We start from the raw sequence: 19227 nt of genomic DNA on the forward strand, positions 1-19227 counted from the left end.
TATGTGGATATATGTGGGGGGGGAAGAGAGTGGGCCAATGTGTGACAGCCAGTGTGTTTGTATGTGAGTGAAAATGCATGTGTGAGAGAGGGAGTGTGCGTTTATATGAGAAAATGGATAAAGTGTCTGTACCCTCTCCCACTAATCCATGACAATGTCAGGATGACTGGAAATCAAACGTTCCCAGGTATGAAGAGCGGGGAGTTTTTAAATCTCTATTTGTTTTAATTATTGTATTTTATTTGTGTCTGCTGTTTTGAAATATTTTATTGGTGTTTGATATGTTTTTAAAATTTTAATAGGAGTTGTTAATTATTGGATGTTATTCTATTCATCAGCAATTTTGAAATATTTAGTCTTTTTTATTAGTATGGTTTATTATTATTGATGTTTATATTTCTTAATTTTATTATTTGATGTTTTGTGAAGAAAGGTAGTACTTTTATTTTTCCATTGTTGCACTGCATACAGAGCTGGTTTTTTGTGGTTTCCAGTTCAGTTTTTCACTGTATATTTCTATTTATACTTTATGGTCACTTTATTCTGTATTTGCTGAGGGTCCCTCTGTGTTCTCCACGTGTGCCTGAGGTGAGTTATTCTGCTAATATGAAGTTTCTGTGTAGGGATGTATAGCAGCCTGGCTTGTTCAGTTTTCTTAATAGGAGGAGTATTGGTGTTTTAAGGCCTAGAGTAATATTTGCAGTGTTGCCTTTTCATAATTAGGATTGTTGTAAGTCATATTTCTACCTCAGAAGACCATACTTTGAATGCCCTTTCCCATGTAGAATCTGTTATAACTGCATAATTTTTAATTGTATGGAGGAAGGCCTGGGGGGAGGGGTGGCCGTGCACGGCTGTAAGCTTTGCGTATGACACATTAGAATCTAATAACACTTGCATCGGCCCTGGGAGGCCAGTGGTGGGTAAAGGGGTGTGATATTAATTTGGAGAGAAGGAGTTTGTGTTGGGTGCATGTGGGAATTTGTATGCTCATCTCACCTACCCAAAGCAGAGAAATCTCAGCTCGGCAGGCTGGATAGTACCATTATCTGTATGGTACTATGAGACTGTTCACTGGCTCAAGTGATGAGCAACAGTAATGGAGCGATATAGCTTTAATGAGTTGTTAGAAAGTTTGTGTGACCTGATAAAATGACAAGTATTTGTGATTCTTCCTCAAATCAAGGGCAAGTTTTCCTAATGGTGGGGGATGTTAAGTAATTGTAGTTTTCCTGACTTTTCTAATAGGATGTTGTTGGTATTTTTATATTTGGGATCATTTGGTTGTATATAGCTTTGTATATAGTATATAGGCTCGCTTTGTATATAGTCTTCTAGTAACAAGGCAAGTACCAGAAGTTTAAAATAAATAGTCATGTGGAAGGACATAGGGGAAAATTTTACTCCACATATAAGTGTTTGCAATTTTCACAGTTGAATGTTGGCAACCCTACCCCTAAACCCTCCCCTTCAATAAATAAATCTGTCTCTAGGTGCCTGGGATCCCCACCCTAGCCCACCATCTGGACACCCCCCCCCCCCTCCTTTACTCACAATCCCAGCCCAGGTGGTCTAGTGGTGGCCTGGAGCACACCCTAGGCTCTGGTGATGGTCATTTTTCAATATGACCCAGTCTTTGCCCTTATCAAGTGATGGGGGCGACCAGCACCATTTTGAAAAATAGCCACTGCTGGGCCTGGAGCCTAGAGGACACTTCAGGCCCCCACTGGTGCACCAGGCTGGGGTTGCTGGTAAGGGGTGTTGGGAATTTGGGGGTCCTGGCCTCTGGGGATCAGATTTTTTTATTGAAGGGGAAGGGATGGAATTGGGGGGGGGTGGGGGTAGGGCTAGTACCAGAATTGAAAACTGGCCAAACTTTTGTTTTCTCTACAGCTGCTTCCAGGGGCCATGAGGTTTGATGGGACAGTGGGTCCATGAACACCTTCAGAGTTTTTTTATTCCTTTGCGGCAGGTTAACTCTGGGCTGTTGGCCCTTTTGAGATAGGTCCCCCAGGAGCATAGGAATATGCTTTAACTTCTCAGTTCTTCTGGGGCAAGTTAGTTATAACTCTTGAGTTGTAGCTAACTGCAAATCAAATAATACGGCTTGTGATTTTTTTTAGCATGCTGCATTAAGTGATTTGATCGGTTAGGGTATTTATGAGCTGATCAGCATGCATTTAAATATGTATAGTGCTGGGGCCAGCTTAATGTGAGATATTTGAAATACTTCGCATTATCCCTGTGTTAGGCCATTTATCATGTGGTAAATGACCTAATGCAGCTTTATGAATGCGAGCCTTAGATTGTAAACTCTCTTGCATTAGGGAAATACCTACTTGTAATCCACTTTGAATTTACACAAAAGACAGAATATAAATAAAAGAAAAATGAATACTAAAATTATTCAATTCAAATTTCTAATAGAAATACTCTTGCATGCAACACTGATTTTATGTAACTAACTCTTGGCCCATTTAACCTTCAGGCAAGGAGATAATGTGCTCTTTTTTGGACTTTCATTCCAAAATTAAAGTTTTGAGTATGAAATTCTGATTGGTTTTAAACTTTCTATTTATTGACCTTCCATGGTTATGAGTGATCATGTATCCTTTCTTACTCATTATTTTGGTGTTATCTGTTCATTTCAAATTATGTTATACTAATCTTATCTTATATATGGTTATTGTGCGCCAATATTACTTTTGATTTTAAGCTTGTTTGTTGTACATAAGAACATAGGAACATAAGAACATGCCATACTGGGTCAGACCAAGGGTCCATCAAGCCAAGCATCCTGTTTCCAACAGTGGCCAATCCAGGCCATAAGAACCTGGCAAGTACCCAGAAACTGTCTATTCCACGTTACTGTTGCTAGTAATAGCAGTGGATATTTTCTAAGTCAACTTAATTAATAGCAGGTAATGGACTTCTCCTCCAAGAACTTATCCAATCCTTTTTTAAACACAGCTACACTAACTGCACTAACCACATCCTCTGGCAACAAATTCCAGAATGTAATTGTGCATTGAGTGAAAAAGAACTTTCTCCGATTAGTTTTAAATGTGCCACATGCTAACTTCATGGAGTGCCCCCTAGTCTTTCTATTATCTGAAAGTGTAAATAACCGATTCACATCTACCTGTTCTAGACCTCTCATGATTTTAAAAACCTCTAGCATATCCTCCCTCAGCTGTCTCTTCTCCAAGCTGAAAAGTCCTGACCTCTTTAGTCTTTCCTCATAGGGGAGCTGTTCCATTCCCCTTATCATTTTGGTCGCCCTTCTCTGTACCTTCTCCATTGCAACTATATCTTTTTTGAGATGCAGCGACCAGAATTATACACAGTATTCAAGGTGTGGTCTCACCATGGAGCGATACAGAGGCATTATGACACTTTCCATTTTATTCACCATTTCCTTTCTAATAATTCCCAACATTCTGTTTGCTTTTTTGACTGCCGCAGCACACTGAACCGACGAATTCACTATGACGCCTCTTTCTTGGGTGGTAGCTCCTAATATGGAACTTAACATCATGTAACTACAACAAGGGTTATTTTTCCCTATATGTAACACCTTGCACTTATCCACATTAATGTTCATCTGCCATTTCGATGCCCAGTTTTCCAGCCTCACAAGGTCTTCCTGCAATTTATCACAATCTGCTTGTGATTTAACTACTCTGAACAATTTTGTATCATCTGCAAATTGACCAGATATATATTGATGAAATTAACCACTCCTTAATAAACATCATTTCTCTTTCTGTTGCAACCCTTTACTCTTTACTCAAGTTAACTGTAGGTTTGGCACCCCTCTCACCCATCTATTGATTCAGACAGAGGCCCTGCATTTATGCCTCAGCAGACTCAAGGGGGAATATTCACATATCAGCGTCTGATAGTACTGACAGCATGCCCTTCTTTCTTTCAGGACCACAGTGAAGATGATTCCCTTTCTCCAATTTATTTATTTATTTATTCGTTTTATATACCGTCAATCTGAAACAATCTTAACGGTGTACACAATTATATAAAAACCTATGTTATATTACAATAAAACAAATTTTGAAAATTAATCAATATAAAACATAAGTTATTTGCTACATAATAAAATTAAATTCAAATAAAACACAAAAATGATAACTAATATGGTAAAATTATAGATTTAAACTTAAGAAATAAAATAAAACCAATAAAAAATAAAACATAATAAAAAAATATAAAACACACATAAGCCAGATGTTATAGCATTCAATGCAACAAAACAGCCAGATTAAGGGATTATTGCTTGCACAGTCATATTGATTATCTTGCAGTATATTAAGCAGATGTGCTGGGACAAAATTCTTACTTTGCCTGAAGTTTAAGTGTGTGCACATGATGTTTTAGTTAACTGGATGGATCTTTTTATTACCTGCAGGCAATTTTGTATTCTCGTGTTACTCAACTTTGTATTAATGTGAAAGTTTCTGTTCTATGCACCTTTGTCATTTTGCCATTGTTTTTATTGTGGTATTTTTGTGCATATTTTAATTTAAAAAAAAGTGTGTGCTGTTCCAAATGATAGACCTGTTTTCCTATATTTTAATATTCCCAACTACAAAATCTCAGCTAATTTCACAAGATCTGTTACTAAAAATGACTATTTTTGTTCATGATAGTATTTCTGGGCCTGTATTACGATGGCTGCATTCTGAATATTATTTGTGCCTTTTATATTTCTCTGACTTATCAGTCTCTGATAACTAGATACAACTAATGGTGCCTTTGCATGAGAACTTCCTGTCTATTTATTGTTGCTGATGATTAAGAGGTCCATATTTAGTCATTGTCTGCATAGCAAAGTTAACTGGATATACTTATCTAGCCATCTTTGAAGGTATGCAGCTGCACTGGTGAATATAGCCGACTAACTTTATAACAGATCTTTGGCCTGACTGGATAACTTATCCAGTTAACTCTGAAAATCCCCAAATAGCCCCTAGAATGCTCCAAAGTTATCCTAAAGTTTAGCCAGATAATAAGATAGCCAGCTAAGGGCCTCATTTTCCAAGGAGTTACCGCGGGAGATAAATTCACAAATCACGCTGGTAGCGTGGCTCCTAACGCGCTACAGGCCGGTAAAGGAGTATTGTGGTTCATGATATTCCGAGAGAGAGAGAGAGAGAGAGAGAGAGAGAGAGAGAGAGAGAGAGAGAGAGAGAGAGCAAGCCTTCCTATAATGCCTATGCCCTAGACAGGTATTTGTATCCCTATGGGAGGGCCACCTAGTAACTCGAGGTGGGGATTAGGTATGAGCATAGGGGGTTGTGGGCCACTTTCACATTCAACATGAGACCTACGGAAAGAACAGTGGTCTCTAGTGACGATTTGCTGGCCGTCGGAGTGAGGAAACTCACTCCAAGAAGAGATTTGGGCAACGTTCACTCAACCTAGCTTGTTGTTGCCCAGGTAGAGTGTCCATCAAGCTAGGTTGAGAGAACGTTGCCCAAATCTCTTCTTGGAGTGAGTGTCCTCACTTCGACGGCCAGCAAATCGTCACTAGAGACCACTGTTCTTTCCGTAGGTCTCATGTTGAATGTGAAAGTGGCCCCCTACGCTCATACCTAATCCCCACCTCGAGTTACTAGGTGGCCCTCCCCTAGGGATACAAATACCTGTCTAGGGCATAGGCATTATAGGCTCTCTCTCTCTCTCGGAATATCGTGAACCACGATACTCTTGGCTGGACGCTTTCGTGTACTGCGATGATTCATTGGTTGTTTTATCGCAGTGCATGATGTTTTCGCGATTTGCGACTCCAGTTCCGCGAATGGCGAAAACATCGCATGCGGCGATGTTTCCCCACTGCACGAAAAATGCCTTATTTGCATAGGACATGCCCCCTCATGCGTTACCACTGCGATATTGGAAAATGAGGCCCTAAGTGCCCAGATATTCATTTAGCTGGATATCTTCATAGTTATCCATCTAAATGCTTCTGAATATGGCCCTCTAAATGTTTATTGTTGTTGAAGGACTTGATCTAACCCTATGCAATGTGATTATTAACCATACTAGTCCCCGCACGATGCATGTTCATAATAATCTCTCCATTCCTACTCCTAAAGTTTTGCCCATACCTCGCTAGATAATCTTAAATAATGCTAAACTTTTCATAGACTATTACTTCAATTAGCCATATATATTAATAAACTTGGGAGACACTCATGGTGGGACCTTTATTTTTTCTAGAGAATGGTCTCTTTCTGCTAATGGCCATCTTAAGAACTTTTCTTTACCCACTGTTTGCTATCATGTTTCTCTGATTAAACATCATATGTTTTGGTTTTCTATTTTGCACCTTATTATGATGCATTTACTATTTTTACTATGATTATAGTATTCATTGACTTATTGCTTCTGATTAATGCATATATCCATTAATTGTATTCATGTCACTTCAATTATGATAATCTCACCTTACACAATAGTAATTATTTTTATTGCTTAAATGTTACATTTTTTATATTATATTAATATTATGCTAATTGCTTTTACATCAGCTAAAGTAATTCATATAACTTACCTAGTTGAGTTTATTTTATTAATGATTTGTTCTTATCAATGTTTGCTTATGACATCACTGTACAGATTAGGTATCTTCAGTCATGCCAGAATCTGTCAATTTCCTTAGATACCTCCAAGGGAAATGTTAGAAACAAAATAATGCTCAATAAAGCCCAATCACGGAACACTTTTGTCAAAGTTTCTAGAACTTTGACTGGCATCTACTGGGCATGCCCAGCATGGCACTAACCATGCAACCAGCAGGGGTCCCCCTTCAGTCTTGTTTAAAAGCTATAGTAAGTGCCAAAAAATAAAATAAGAAAATGTAACAAACCCAACACCGCAGGGTGGCGGGCGGGTTTCGTGAGGACTAACATCCTGCTGTCCTGTGAGAACACCTGTTACAGGTAAGCAATTTCTGCTTTCTTACAGGACAAGCAGGATGGTAGTCATCACATATGGGTGAGTACCGAGCCCAGGATGTCTGAGAAATGCACCAAATGTACCCAAAGACATGCAACAGACACAAGGACTGGGGTGGAATTTGGTAGAGGGCATCCTGAACCCTAACGGGCAGGCGGAAGGGTGTTGGTACATCAAGTTGCAAACAGGTTGCGCAAGACAGATTGGCCGAAGATGGAATCTTGTCTTCCAGCATTGTCTAAACAATAATGGGCTGCAAAGGTATGGAGAGAACTCCAGGTAACAGCCCTACAAATATCAGAAAACGGCACCGAGCGTAGGTGCGCTACTGAAGTTGCCATGGCCTTGACAGAGTGTGCTTTAACACGGTCTTGAAGTGGAATACCTGCTTGCTGATAGCAAAAGGATATGCAGTCCGCTAACCAGGAGGAGAGAGTTTGTTTACCCACAGGTTTACCCCATTTGATGGAATCGAAGGAAACAAACAATTGAGTGGATTTCCTGTGGCCAGCTGTACGGTCTAGATAGAATGCTAGAGCACGTTTACAGTCAAGGGTATGCAGAGCCCGTTCTCCTGGATTTGAATGGGGCCTGGGAAAGAAGGTGGGTAATATGATGGATTGATTGATATGAAACTCCAATACTACCTTAGGCAAAAATTTAGGGTGAATGCGGAGTATTACCCTATCATGCAGAAGTTTAGTGTAAGGCACTAAACTTACAGGTGATTAAGGCCTGTAACTCACCAACTCTGCGAGCAGATGTGATTGGCAAAAGAAAAATCACTTTCCAAGTGAGAAAGCGGAGATCACAGGATTGGAGAGGCTCGAATGGTGGTTTCATGAGCCGACCCAAAACCAGATTGAGGTCCCAAGAAGGGGCCGGAGGGCGCAGTAGAGGTTTAAGGTTTATGGCTTGTTAACAATTTTTATAAATGTTCATTGTATTTGACTATGGAAATATATTTCCTGCTTTTTATGTTTTATGTAAACCGGTATGATTTGCATTTGATGTAAGAATGTCGGTATATAAAAATTAAAAATAAATAAATAAATAATGAGGTGGAGCAAGCCCTTCAGAAAACGTGTTACTGAGATAGGAACATCCCCAACACCTTTATGGAAGGCTGCTACCGCATCCTGATGGAAGAAGTTTTTAGACCTGACTCTGACAAGTGCCAGAGATAGTCTAGAAACTTCGTGGTGGAACAAGTGAAAGGATCAAGGGACAGTGAGGAACACCATGACTTAAACCTGTTCCATTTGTAATAATATGATTTTCTCGTGGAAGGCTTTCGTGAAGCATTCAGGACATGGGAAACTGGCTCCGAAATGTTGAGTGGCTGTAGAATTAACCTTTCAACATCCAGGCATTCAGGGACAAGGCCTGAAGATTGGGGTGGCGTAGGCACCCGTTGTTTTGAGTAATCAGAAGCGGGTCCTTCCCCAGTGGAATGTGCCTGCGAATGGAGAGGTCCTGAAGAATCGGAAACCACACTTGGCGAGGCCAGTGAGGGGCTATCAGGATCATGCTTCCCTTGTCCTGACGTAACTTCACGAGAATCTTTGAAAGAAGTGGAAGTGGAGGGAATGCATATAGGAGACCGGTTGCCCATGAGAGGGAGAACGCATCTCTTGGTAGTGAGTGTTGGCTGCGAGTGAGAGAGCAAAAGTTCTCTACTTTGCGGTTTTGAGGTGACGCAAAGAGGCCTATGTGAGGGTAACCCCAACGTTGGAATATTGAGTCCGCTACTGAGGGGTTGAGGGACCACTCGTGCGGCTGAAAGGTGCGACTCAGCTTGTCTGCCAACACATTGTCCACTCACGGCAAGTAGGTGGCCTTGAGGTACATCGAGTGGGAAAGGGCCTCCGCCCATATCTGTGCAGCTTTCTGACACAGGAGGTAGGAGCCCGTTCCTCCTTATTTGTTCATATACCACATGGCCACCTGGTTGTCTGTCTGAATCAGGATGACCTTGTTGGAAAGGCGATCCTGAAACACCCTGAGAGCATAACTGATTGCTCGTAGCTCCAGGAAATTTATTTGGTGTTTGGCTTCCTCTGGAGACCAGGAGCCTTGAGTCTGCAAATTGGCAACATGTGCTCCCCAGCCGAGGTTGGAGGCATCAGTTGTAAGGGTTATTTGAGGATCTGGAGCCTGGAATGGAAAGCCTTGGAGGAGATTGGACTGATTCTTCCACCAAGCCAGAGATAAGCGAAGTGGGTTGGTGATGTGGACAATGGCTGACAGTGGTTGCGATGATTGTATTCACTGTGACCTTAGAGTCCACTGCATGACTCTCATCGCGAGACGAGCCATTGGAGTGACATGTAACGAGGACGCCATGTGTCCTAGCAACACTAGAAGGTGACTTGCAGTTGAGCATTTTCGAGACTGTAGATGATGGGCGAGAGAAATGAGAGTGAGAGCTCGTTCGAGGAAGAAATGCTTTTGCTTTGAAGGTGTCCAAGTCTGCTCCTATAAATGACAGGGTTTATGATGGGACTAAGTTGGACTTTGGGTAATTGATGAGAAACCCTAGAGAGATCAAGGTATGCAAGGTGAGACGTAGTGAAGTCAGAGCAGCTTGCTGTGTGGGGGCCCTGATCAGCCAATCATTGAGGAAGGGGTAGACATGGACACCTTGAGTTCTGAGGAATGCTGCTACTACTACAAGGCACTTGGTGAAGATGTGGCGTAGATGCCAGGCCGAATGGTAGCACTCGGTATTGATAGTGCTTTGGGCCTACCAGGAATCGCGAAAATTTGTGATGAGACGAAGTTATTGCAATGTGTGTGTAAGCATCCTGCAGGTCTAGAGAGCAGAGCCAGTCTTCCCTTTGCAGAAGGGGAAGGAGGGAACCCAAGGTTACCATCTTGAACTTTTCTCTTTGTAGGTATTTGTTTAAGGCACGAAGGTCTAGTATTAGGCGAATGCCACCTAATTTTTTTGGCATTAGAAAGTACCGGGAATAGAAGCAGAGGCCCTGTTGAGAGTAGGGCACTGGTTCGATTGCTCTGGATCGAAGGAGGAGGGAGACCTCCTGATCCAGGAGTGGTGAGTGATCGGATGTTCCCCACATCAGCCGAGGTGGGGAGTCCGGCGGAATGGCAAGAAAGTTGAGATGATAACCTTGAGTGATTATGGCAAGAACCCACTGGTCTGAGGTGATTGGGTGCCAGATGTTGCTGAAGTGGCACAATCGACCTCCCACTGGTATATGCAGTAGTGGAGGCTGAATGCTGCTCTCTAGGAAAGAGTCAAAAACCAGATGCTGGGCCTGGCTGAGGGGTTGTCTGTGGTTTTTGCCTGTGAGGTTGCCTGGACTGGCCTTTCTGGTAAGGCTTAGTAGAGCGACCTTTGGCCGGTGGAGGATAAGATTTCCTTTGACGGTAGAAAGACTTTTTGGGATCCTTTCTGAATGTTTGCTTAGCAGGATATTCAGAAGGCAACAAGGAGAGTTGGCGAAGAGTCTCATGGTGATCTTTGAGCTGTGCCACTGCTTGTTGTATCTGTTCACCAAAAAGATTGTCACCAGTGCAAGGCAATTCAGATAGTCTGTCCTGGACCTCAGGTCGTAGGTCCGAAGAATTTAGCCAGGCCCACCTACTTGCAGAAATAGCTGTTGCTGATACCCTGGAAGCGGTGTCAAATATCATATGTTGATCTTATTTCATGTTTGCCCGCTTCTAATCCTTTTTGAGTCAGGGCATGTAATTGCTCTTGAGACTGCTGTATTTGTTTAAAGAGGACCCTGTTGTAATGAGTCATATAGAGTTGGTAAGAGGCAATGCGGGATATAAGCATTGACCCCTGAAAGACACGCCGACCTATGGCATCCAGGAACTTTTGCTCCTTCCCTGGAGGGAAAGAAGAGTGATGCTTGAAGCGTCGGGCTTTCTTTTGAGCTGACTCAACAACCACTGAATGATGATGTTACGGCCTTGGCTGCTATGCCGCCTCCTCACCACCAGAGGTCCTCCACGAGCATGTTATTCTGGCTGGGCCACTCCCTCCTTCCTGTCTACTCTATACCCCAGACTTTCCTTTATAACCCTGTCTAGCAGTTTCATCGGGGCTTCAGCATCGAGCTTGCCTGGGCTCCCTGCTCTAGCCTTCCGTACTTGCTGTATCTGGTCTATGGGCCTTCTGACCTGCCTTGCTCTTGTGTATCTGGCCTTCGGGCCTTCTGTGTGTGTGTGGCCTACGGGCCTTCTGACCTGACTTGCCTTGCTCTTGTGTATCTGGCCTTCGGGCCTTCTGTGTGTGTGTGGCCTACGGGCCTTCTGACCTGACTTGCCTTGCTCTTGTGTATCTGGCCTTCGGGCCTTCTGTGTGTGTGTGTGGCCTACGGGCCTTCTGACCTGACTTGCTCTTGTGTATCTGGCCTTCGGGCCTTCTGTGTGTGTGTGTGGCCTACGGGCCTTCTGACCTGACTTGCCTTGCTCTTGTGTATCTGGCCTTCGGGCCTTCTGTGTGTGTGTGTGGCCTACGGGCCTTCTGACCTGACTTGCTCTTGTGTATCTGGCCTTCGGGCCTTCTGTGTGTGTGTGTGGCCTACGGGCCTTCTGACCTGACTTGCCTTGCTCTTGTGTATCTGGCCTTCGGGCCTTCTGTGTGTGTGTGTGGCCTACGGGCCTTCTGACCTGACTTGCCTTGCTCTTGTGTATCTGGCCTTCGGGCCTTCTGTGTGTGTGTGGCCTTCGGGCCTTCTGACCTGACTTGCCTTGCTCTTGTGTATCTGGCCTTCGGGCCTTCTGTGTGTGTGTGGCCTACGGGCCTTCTGACCTGACTTGCAGTGCTATTGTGTATCTGGCCTACGAGCCTTCTGACCTGCTTTACCTTGCTATTGTGTGTCTGGCCTACGGCCCCTGCCTACTGTGTGTGTGTATGGCCTACAGGCCCTCTGTCTGTCGTCTGTGGCCTACGGGCCCTCTGCCTGTCATCTGTGGCCTACGGGCCCTCTGCCTGTCGTCTGTGGCCTACGGGCCCTCTGCCTGTCGTCTGTGGCCTACAGGCTTTCTCCGCTCTGCTGCCTTCGGGCTTATGTGTTTCATGTTCAATGTTAGTGCTGTCCTGGTTTGTCTGTTCAGTTCTCTGTCAGTCTTGTTTCCTCAAACCAGTCACTTATACTTCCAGCCATTATCACTCTTACCTGCACGCTTCCTGAATTCATCCTTACCAGCACCCAGTTCCAGTTTCCTGTACACCTTTACCTACATTCACGCTCACACATACCTCCATGCTGTTCCAGTATTCAAGTTCACCCTTACCTTCATGCATCTGGTAGCAGGTATCTCCAGCCAGTATTAGACTCAGTCTGCCTATTCCAGCTTCCCATTTGCCCATAGGGTTTACTCATTCCTGCCTGCACCAGCCAGCACCTAGACTCTTCTGCAGTCCTACCTTTCTCCACCCTGAGACACCCCTGTTAGTGGTGTTCACGACTCCTGACCGGAGCCCATTCGTAACAGATGATCCAATTGGGTTTTTTGGAAACCTGGAGTTGACTGGACTAGGTATGTGATGTCCGCCTTTCAGTTAACTGGTGCCACCGAACCAGGATGCTCCCAATTCCACTTCAGAAGATCCAAGAGGACATCATGGATAGGGATAGATGTGATTTCTTTAGGAGCATCCAGAAATTGTAGAAGTTCCATCATCTGGTGTCTATCATCTTGTTCTGTCTGAAGTTGAAATGGAACCAACTTATACATTTCCTTCACAAAATTAATGAAGGACAAGTCCTCTGGAGAAGAACGCTTCCTGCTTTCAGTAGGAGAGGGTAGTGATGATAAGTCATCGGTATCCTGGGATGAATAATTGGTCCATGTGTCATAAGATTCATCAGCAGCACCCCTAGGATCCTTAGAGGGACGGAATGATGGTATTCTGGAAGGTCCTGGTTGAGGTACCGTAGGCATCAAGGGAGTCACCGAAGGCATCGATGGTAGCAAAGACGCTATAGGTGACATCGATGGCTGAGGCATCGGTAGGACTCCCAATGGAGGAAGTAACGGTGTTTCTCCTTCTTCATTCGATGAAAGAGGAATTGGGGAGGAGGGCACCGGGCTCATCGGTGCCCTCGGATCCATTGGAGGAAAAGCGGCGAGCAGCGCTTCCATACTCGTTAGTAGCGGTGCCAGTGCTACGGGAATGGGATCGGTAGCCGGTTCAGGAATCGGCACAGACATAGGAGGAATCTTGAAGCCTTGCATTGCTCTGCTGCTGGCCTCTTGAATCATTTGATCCAACTCCTCTTGGAAACCTGGAGCGTGGAGCCCTGATGCCAGAGGAGGAGGCAGAGGCATAGCCAGAAGGACCGCCGTTGGAGGTGGAATCGCGGCTCCTATCACCGGTCCCGGTGAAGGTTGCCTCGGTGACCCGGAGCCAGATAGGGATGGTGCCTTTTCTGGATGGGCTTTCTTCGGCAGCAGCTCAGATGGTGGCGACGTTGAGGACTTGCCTGCGTCAATGGTCTGAGACCTACAGTGTCGATGTCGATGCTTTTCTCAATGATCTCCTCGGTCCTTATGCTGAGGAGGAACAGAGGGTGTCGATGGCCGAGGAGTCGTCAATACCGGTCGGACACCGGTCGGTGCATGATACTGGCGCGACGTAGTCGCTACCGGCTTGGATGACATGGAGACTATGGACGGCGTCGGAATTTGTGACCGAAAGAGACGTTCCATTTTCTCCATTCTAGCCTTGCGACCTTTTGGTGTCATAAGGGCACATTTGGTGCAAGTAAGGACACATTACACAGACCTTGTGAGGGTCAGTAATGGACATTGTGTGAGTGCAGTCAGGGCATCAATGGAACCCCGACGCCGTTTCCTCTGAAAAATTTAGCCGTGGTGTGGTCGACAGCCAGTAGACGGCGAGGGCCGAACTCGAAGGGAATCGACTGAAATCGGGTAAAATCTTACCAGACCACCGCAGACGCAAAAATTGATAGGGGGCCCCCTGTGGGGTATTAAATTATGAACTAATTCCGTGAGGAAAATTCCTGTCAGGAATCTCTGTGGAACTCCTTAACCTGCGTGGCTACTGCTGCGTGGAAAAAAGAAGACTGAAGGGGGACCCCTGCTGGTTGCAGGGTTAGTGCCATCCTGGTCATGCCCAGTAGGTGCCAGTCAAAGTTCTAGAAACTTTGACAAAAGTGTTCCGTGATTGGGCTCCATCCTGTGATGTCACCCATATGTGAGGACTAACATCCTGCTTGTCCTGGGAGAAATCAACAAACAATGATGGGTTACAGAGGTAGTATTCATAGACAGGCATTAACATCTATCAAATGAAGTTTTCTTCTACATATTAATTAATGATCTAGTACATAAAGTACTAGATCATTCCATGAGCATGGAAAATTAAAATAATATAATAAATTTCAGATCTTAGTATGTTGCTTTGGATCAAATAATCTCTACTGCATTTGGAAATATAAGAGAAAAGCTCTGGACTGGGACATAAAAGGTTATAATAATGTATGTGTGAAAAACAATACCTACAAGCAATGGTTAACACATTATAGGCTTCAACTAAACCTTTCAAAACCTGAAATGATCATGCTTTCAACAATGAAAAATCCTTCAGGTCCTTTCCAATCCTCTATCATACTTCAAAATCAAAAAATTACTATAAAACAATGTTAGGATTCTGGGAATAATAACTGACTGTAACTTATCAATGAGACCATTTTTAGAACAAACTGATTTTTGGACAATTGTGCAAGCATTTGTTCTAACGAGTGTAGATTATGGGAATTCAGTTTACATGGGTGTCCCTAAGGTTAGGTTACGAGCTCTCCAGTTCATACAATATTCTGCTTTCCTGTCTGAACTTGAAAGCCTCTTACTGTGAGCAAGTTACTCCTTTGCTTCTTTTTTTCTTCATTGGCTCCCAGTTGAGAAAAGAATACAATTCAAAATTTTAACTATCGTTTTTCAAGTCTTTACATGGGTTGGCCCCTGGATTTTTGTCCATTCATTTTAAGACCTATGTTCCAGGAGAGTATTAACGCCTACTGGGGGGTCACTATCTTGAAGTGCCCTCAGAAAGAAATGTTCACCTGAAAGAAACTATGAAATGCCCAGTCTCAGTCAACAGGCCTATCTTATGGAATGCTCTAACCAGGTTCTTGATTATTATAAGTTCTTTCGCAAAAGTTTAAAGACCGTTTTGTTCAGGGAAGGATTTCAGCAGCTAATGTAAATAAGAATTGCTGATATGGTATGTTGGTTCAGCAGTTTGGAAAACTTGAAAATCCTGTCATAGTGGCAGCAATGCAGGCAATGAGTGGTATTGTATTGTAGTGATAAGAAAGTTTGTATATTTGTTTTGTTTGTGGATTTCTATGTTCTATGTGTTATTATTTGTTTTATTCTTAGCATAACAGAGGCAGTATAGGTGGAATATAAATGTTTTAACTAAATAAATAAGTGACCACATTTCCAGTGTTGTTAGGGCGCTCCGAGGCGAGCACCCGCTCTCCTAACGTGCGCCCAGGCCTCTCTCCTGGGCAAGCGATTCAGTATTTAAATTAGGACCCGCGCTAATAAAGAGACACTAGGGACACTAGCACGTCCCTAGTTCCTCCTTATTGGCGGAAGCGGCGACAGTTAGCAAGTCTGACAGCCAACACTTAATTTTACCGGCGTCAGTTGTCAAACCCACTGACAGCCACGGGTTCGGAACACAGACGCCAGCAAAATTGAGCGTCCGTTTTCCAACCCGTGGGCCGCAGGCAGATTTTTTTTGGGGGGGGGGGGGGCCTCCGACTTAATATCGCTATGATATTAAGTGTTGAGCGCTATTAGTTTCAGAGGGGTTGGCCGCGCATTTTCCACATGCTATTACCCCTTACTGTATAAGAACCTGCTCACCATTCTGTATTGGCCTGACAGTAAGGGATAATAGCGCGTGGAAAACGTGCGGCCAACCCCCCGAAACTAATAGCGCTCATCACATGCAAATGCATGTTGATGAGCCTATTAGGTAGTCACTCGCAATACAAAAAGCAAAATGTGCGGCCAAACTGCTTTTCTGTACACCCTCTGACTTAATATCATAGTGATATTGTCAGAAGCCCCAAAAATAAAAAAATTAAAAAATCTGCCCGCGGCCCGCGGGTTGGAAAATGGACGCTCAATTTTGCCAGCGTTCGTGTTCCAAACCTGTGGCTGTCAGTGGGTTCGACAACAGACGCTGGTAAAATTAAGCGTTGGCTGTCAGACCCACTGAGAGCTGCCGCTTCCACCAATAAGGAGGCGCTAGGGATGCGCTAGTGTCCCTAGCGCCTCCTTACTAGCAAGGGCCCTAATTTAAATACTGAATCGCGCGCCCAGGAGAGTGGCCTGAGCGCGCGTTGGGAGAGTGGGAGCTCGCCTCGGAGCGCCGGCTCTCCCACGGAGTTTACTGTATGGACCTGAATCTGCTTTACAAGCACTGATAATTAATTAGTTACACTACTGCAACTCTCTCTACATTGGATTGCCTCTCTCTGCAACTTGTACTTTACAAATTATCCAAAACACCGCAGCAAGAATTCTTACAGGAACCAAGCTAAAAGATCACATTACTCCCACCCTCATGCAGTTTCATTGGCTGCCTATTATATGGAGGTCCAAGTACAAAAGTCTTAATCTAATTTACAAATTACTTAATGAGTCTTCTGCTTGGCTTGCATCTTCACTTCAACTCTACAAACCATCAAGACTGCTCCGCTCCATGGACAAAAACCTATTGGAAGTACCTACAGTCAAGGTCGCAATGTTAGAAATAACAAGGAACAGAGTTTTCTCTGTAGTTGGCTCTTGACCAAGGAACAGTTTACCGGAAGCTTTGTGCGCAGCATCATCTGTAAGAACTTTCAAAAAAGCTTTAAAAACATATCTTTTTGCTCAGGAATATCAGAACTGTCCTTTTTATGTTCTGTGATATTCTTGAGTATTTGTTTTAAAATAATAACAGTTTTTTCTATTTTAATGATTATGTATATGTTTTTATTTTTTGTAAGCCACTGTGAACTTTCCCTTGGGACATGAGGTTTATAAGAATTTTTTAAATTACATAAATAAATCGAGAGTAAAGAGTAAATAAATAGAGAGTAAATAAATAGAGAGTAAAGCAACAGCAGTGCTGAAATCCTTCCCTGACAGTGACTGACCAGAGATCAGCATTCCTGTTTCCTTTGCTTCTGGCCAATGTGGGGAATTGGCCAGCTTGGGTGAGAGAAAATTCCTGCTCAGGTGCTAGCTAGCTAGGCATAGAAAGACATTTCTGTGTGGAGCTGGCTTACCACAGGTTCTAATTTTGTGCTTTGCTATACACCAGGGTAATAATAAATATTATAGCACTAGTCACTGGTCTCTCCTGTGTCTATATCCTGCACACGCTTCCTGATAGTCACTTCAGCGGCTGTAACACTAGGTCTAGAGGTCTCTATGAAACCAACTGGTAGCAGATTTAGAGCAAATGTAAGAAGTACTTTTGTAGAGATGTGAATCGGAACTGATATCGGATCCGATTCTGGTTCCGATTCACATCTATAGAGATGTGAATCGGAACTGATATCGGATCCGATTCTGGTTCCGATTCACATCTCTACTTTTCAGTCAATGCGCAATTATACTATGGAATTTGTTGGCAGAGGTTATGGTCAAAGTTAATAGAATAGCTGGGTTTAAAAAAAGATTTGAACAAGTTTTTCATGTACAGATTCATTAATAATTGTTGCTTCTGGTAGTAAGCAACAGGGAATGGATGTCTCCATTTGGGTCTGCCAGCTACTTCCAAGAGATCTGGACTGATCACTGTTGAAGAGAGGATGCGGGCTAGATGGACCATTAATCTGACCCTTTATGGCACTTCTTATGTTCCTAGTATAGGACTTTATAATGGGACTGGAAATCATTTAAAGAATTGGACCGTGGGTCTGTTTTCAACAAGTCACAATGTAGCTACAATGTTCTCTAGTTTAAATAGCTGGAAGTGTGTAGTAAATATTGAACTGTGTATCTGAAATGTAATTAGTATTTTGAAGAGTGACTGCATTAAAGCTGCATATGACTAATTATGTGTGGTTAAAGTGGCTGCTGGTAAATTACAAGGCTTATTTTCCATGTAGTTAAAATGTCTGAGTGGATAGGGCACTTACAGTAAAGTTAATGCATAATATATCTGTACTGCATAATCTGTAACCAGAATGTGTAGTGAAAATGTTAAGGAAGGAGATTACGAGGTTTTGGGTCAGAAGGAAATGTGAATCCATTCTGGATTTTTAACTCTTTTTGCTAAACGTTTGCCAAAGTAAAACCCCAGAACTCTTTGAAACAATCCCAGGCTGTCTTGCTTGCTTATTGTGGCCTGGATCCAGGCAGTGCGTGTGACCCAGTCTTGCAGTCAGGGATTCATTACATTAGAATGTTACAAAAGTCTTCTTTCTTTTGTTAAATGTCATAATCTAGTTAATGAAAGTCTTATTGGACCGAGAAGGCTTTCGGATGCTTTTCCTGATAAGGCTCCCTTTTCTCTCTCAGGCCCATTTGTGTGCAAGATGGTGCCCTTCATTCAGACAACAGCCATTGTGGCCAGCACCCTGACCATGACGTGCATCGCCGTGGAGAGGTACCAGGGGATAGTGCACCCTCTAAAGATGAAGAAGAAGTACACAAATAAGAGAGCCTACAAAATGCTAGGTATGGCCGACAGTGATCCCCAAGTCACCCGTGGAACATATTGATAATGGGAGCTCCCATTCAGAAAATATGCATCTATAAGAGCAGAAACTGGAGAAAATCCAGAGTAGAGCAATATAAATGACTGAAGGCCTGCATAATATGACCTAAGAGGATAGGTTAAATTGCATGTATATTGTTGTTTTATGAACTGAAATTTTATTTGTTGTTTTTTCACCTGGAGCATGTTTTAATAGAAAGACAGATGAGAAATAAAATGTTTGATTGACAGGTTGATGAGCTGAGTTTACTGAGCCCATAAAAGAGAATACTTTGGGGTCACTGGATAGGATAAATGGGGTTGCAGTTAGGATGGCTTACGATGCAGCAGGGGAGAGAGACTTTTTACATTAGGGAAGAATCTTGAACCTAGAAAGCAGGTGTTTGCTGGCATTTGCAAATTCCTTCTTTCAGTTGTACTTTGTTGCTTGCCAGGAGCAGATTGTTAGACGGCAGCACATAGCAGGATCTGGGGGTTGCTGGGCTGGCAGTTGGTTTTCCAGGAGTTGCTTT

At 43.4% G+C, this 19227-nt stretch overlaps 1 protein-coding gene across 1 annotated transcript in view; it reads left to right on the plus strand.

The window, feature by feature from the left end:
• The window catches only part of QRFPR (pyroglutamylated RFamide peptide receptor), a 260404-nt gene that overhangs the window by 201408 nt on the left and 39769 nt on the right, over nt 1-19227 (plus strand). The window contains exon 2 of the mRNA XM_029604008.1: nt 18517-18675. Coding sequence (XP_029459868.1) covers nt 18517-18675 — 159 coding nt within the window. The remainder of the gene's footprint in view (nt 1-18516; nt 18676-19227) is intronic.

The sequence above is a fragment of the Rhinatrema bivittatum genome, chromosome 5 (genome assembly GCF_901001135.1).
Source record: "Rhinatrema bivittatum chromosome 5, aRhiBiv1.1, whole genome shotgun sequence".
NCBI classification, from domain to species: Eukaryota; Metazoa; Chordata; class Amphibia; order Gymnophiona; family Rhinatrematidae; genus Rhinatrema; species Rhinatrema bivittatum.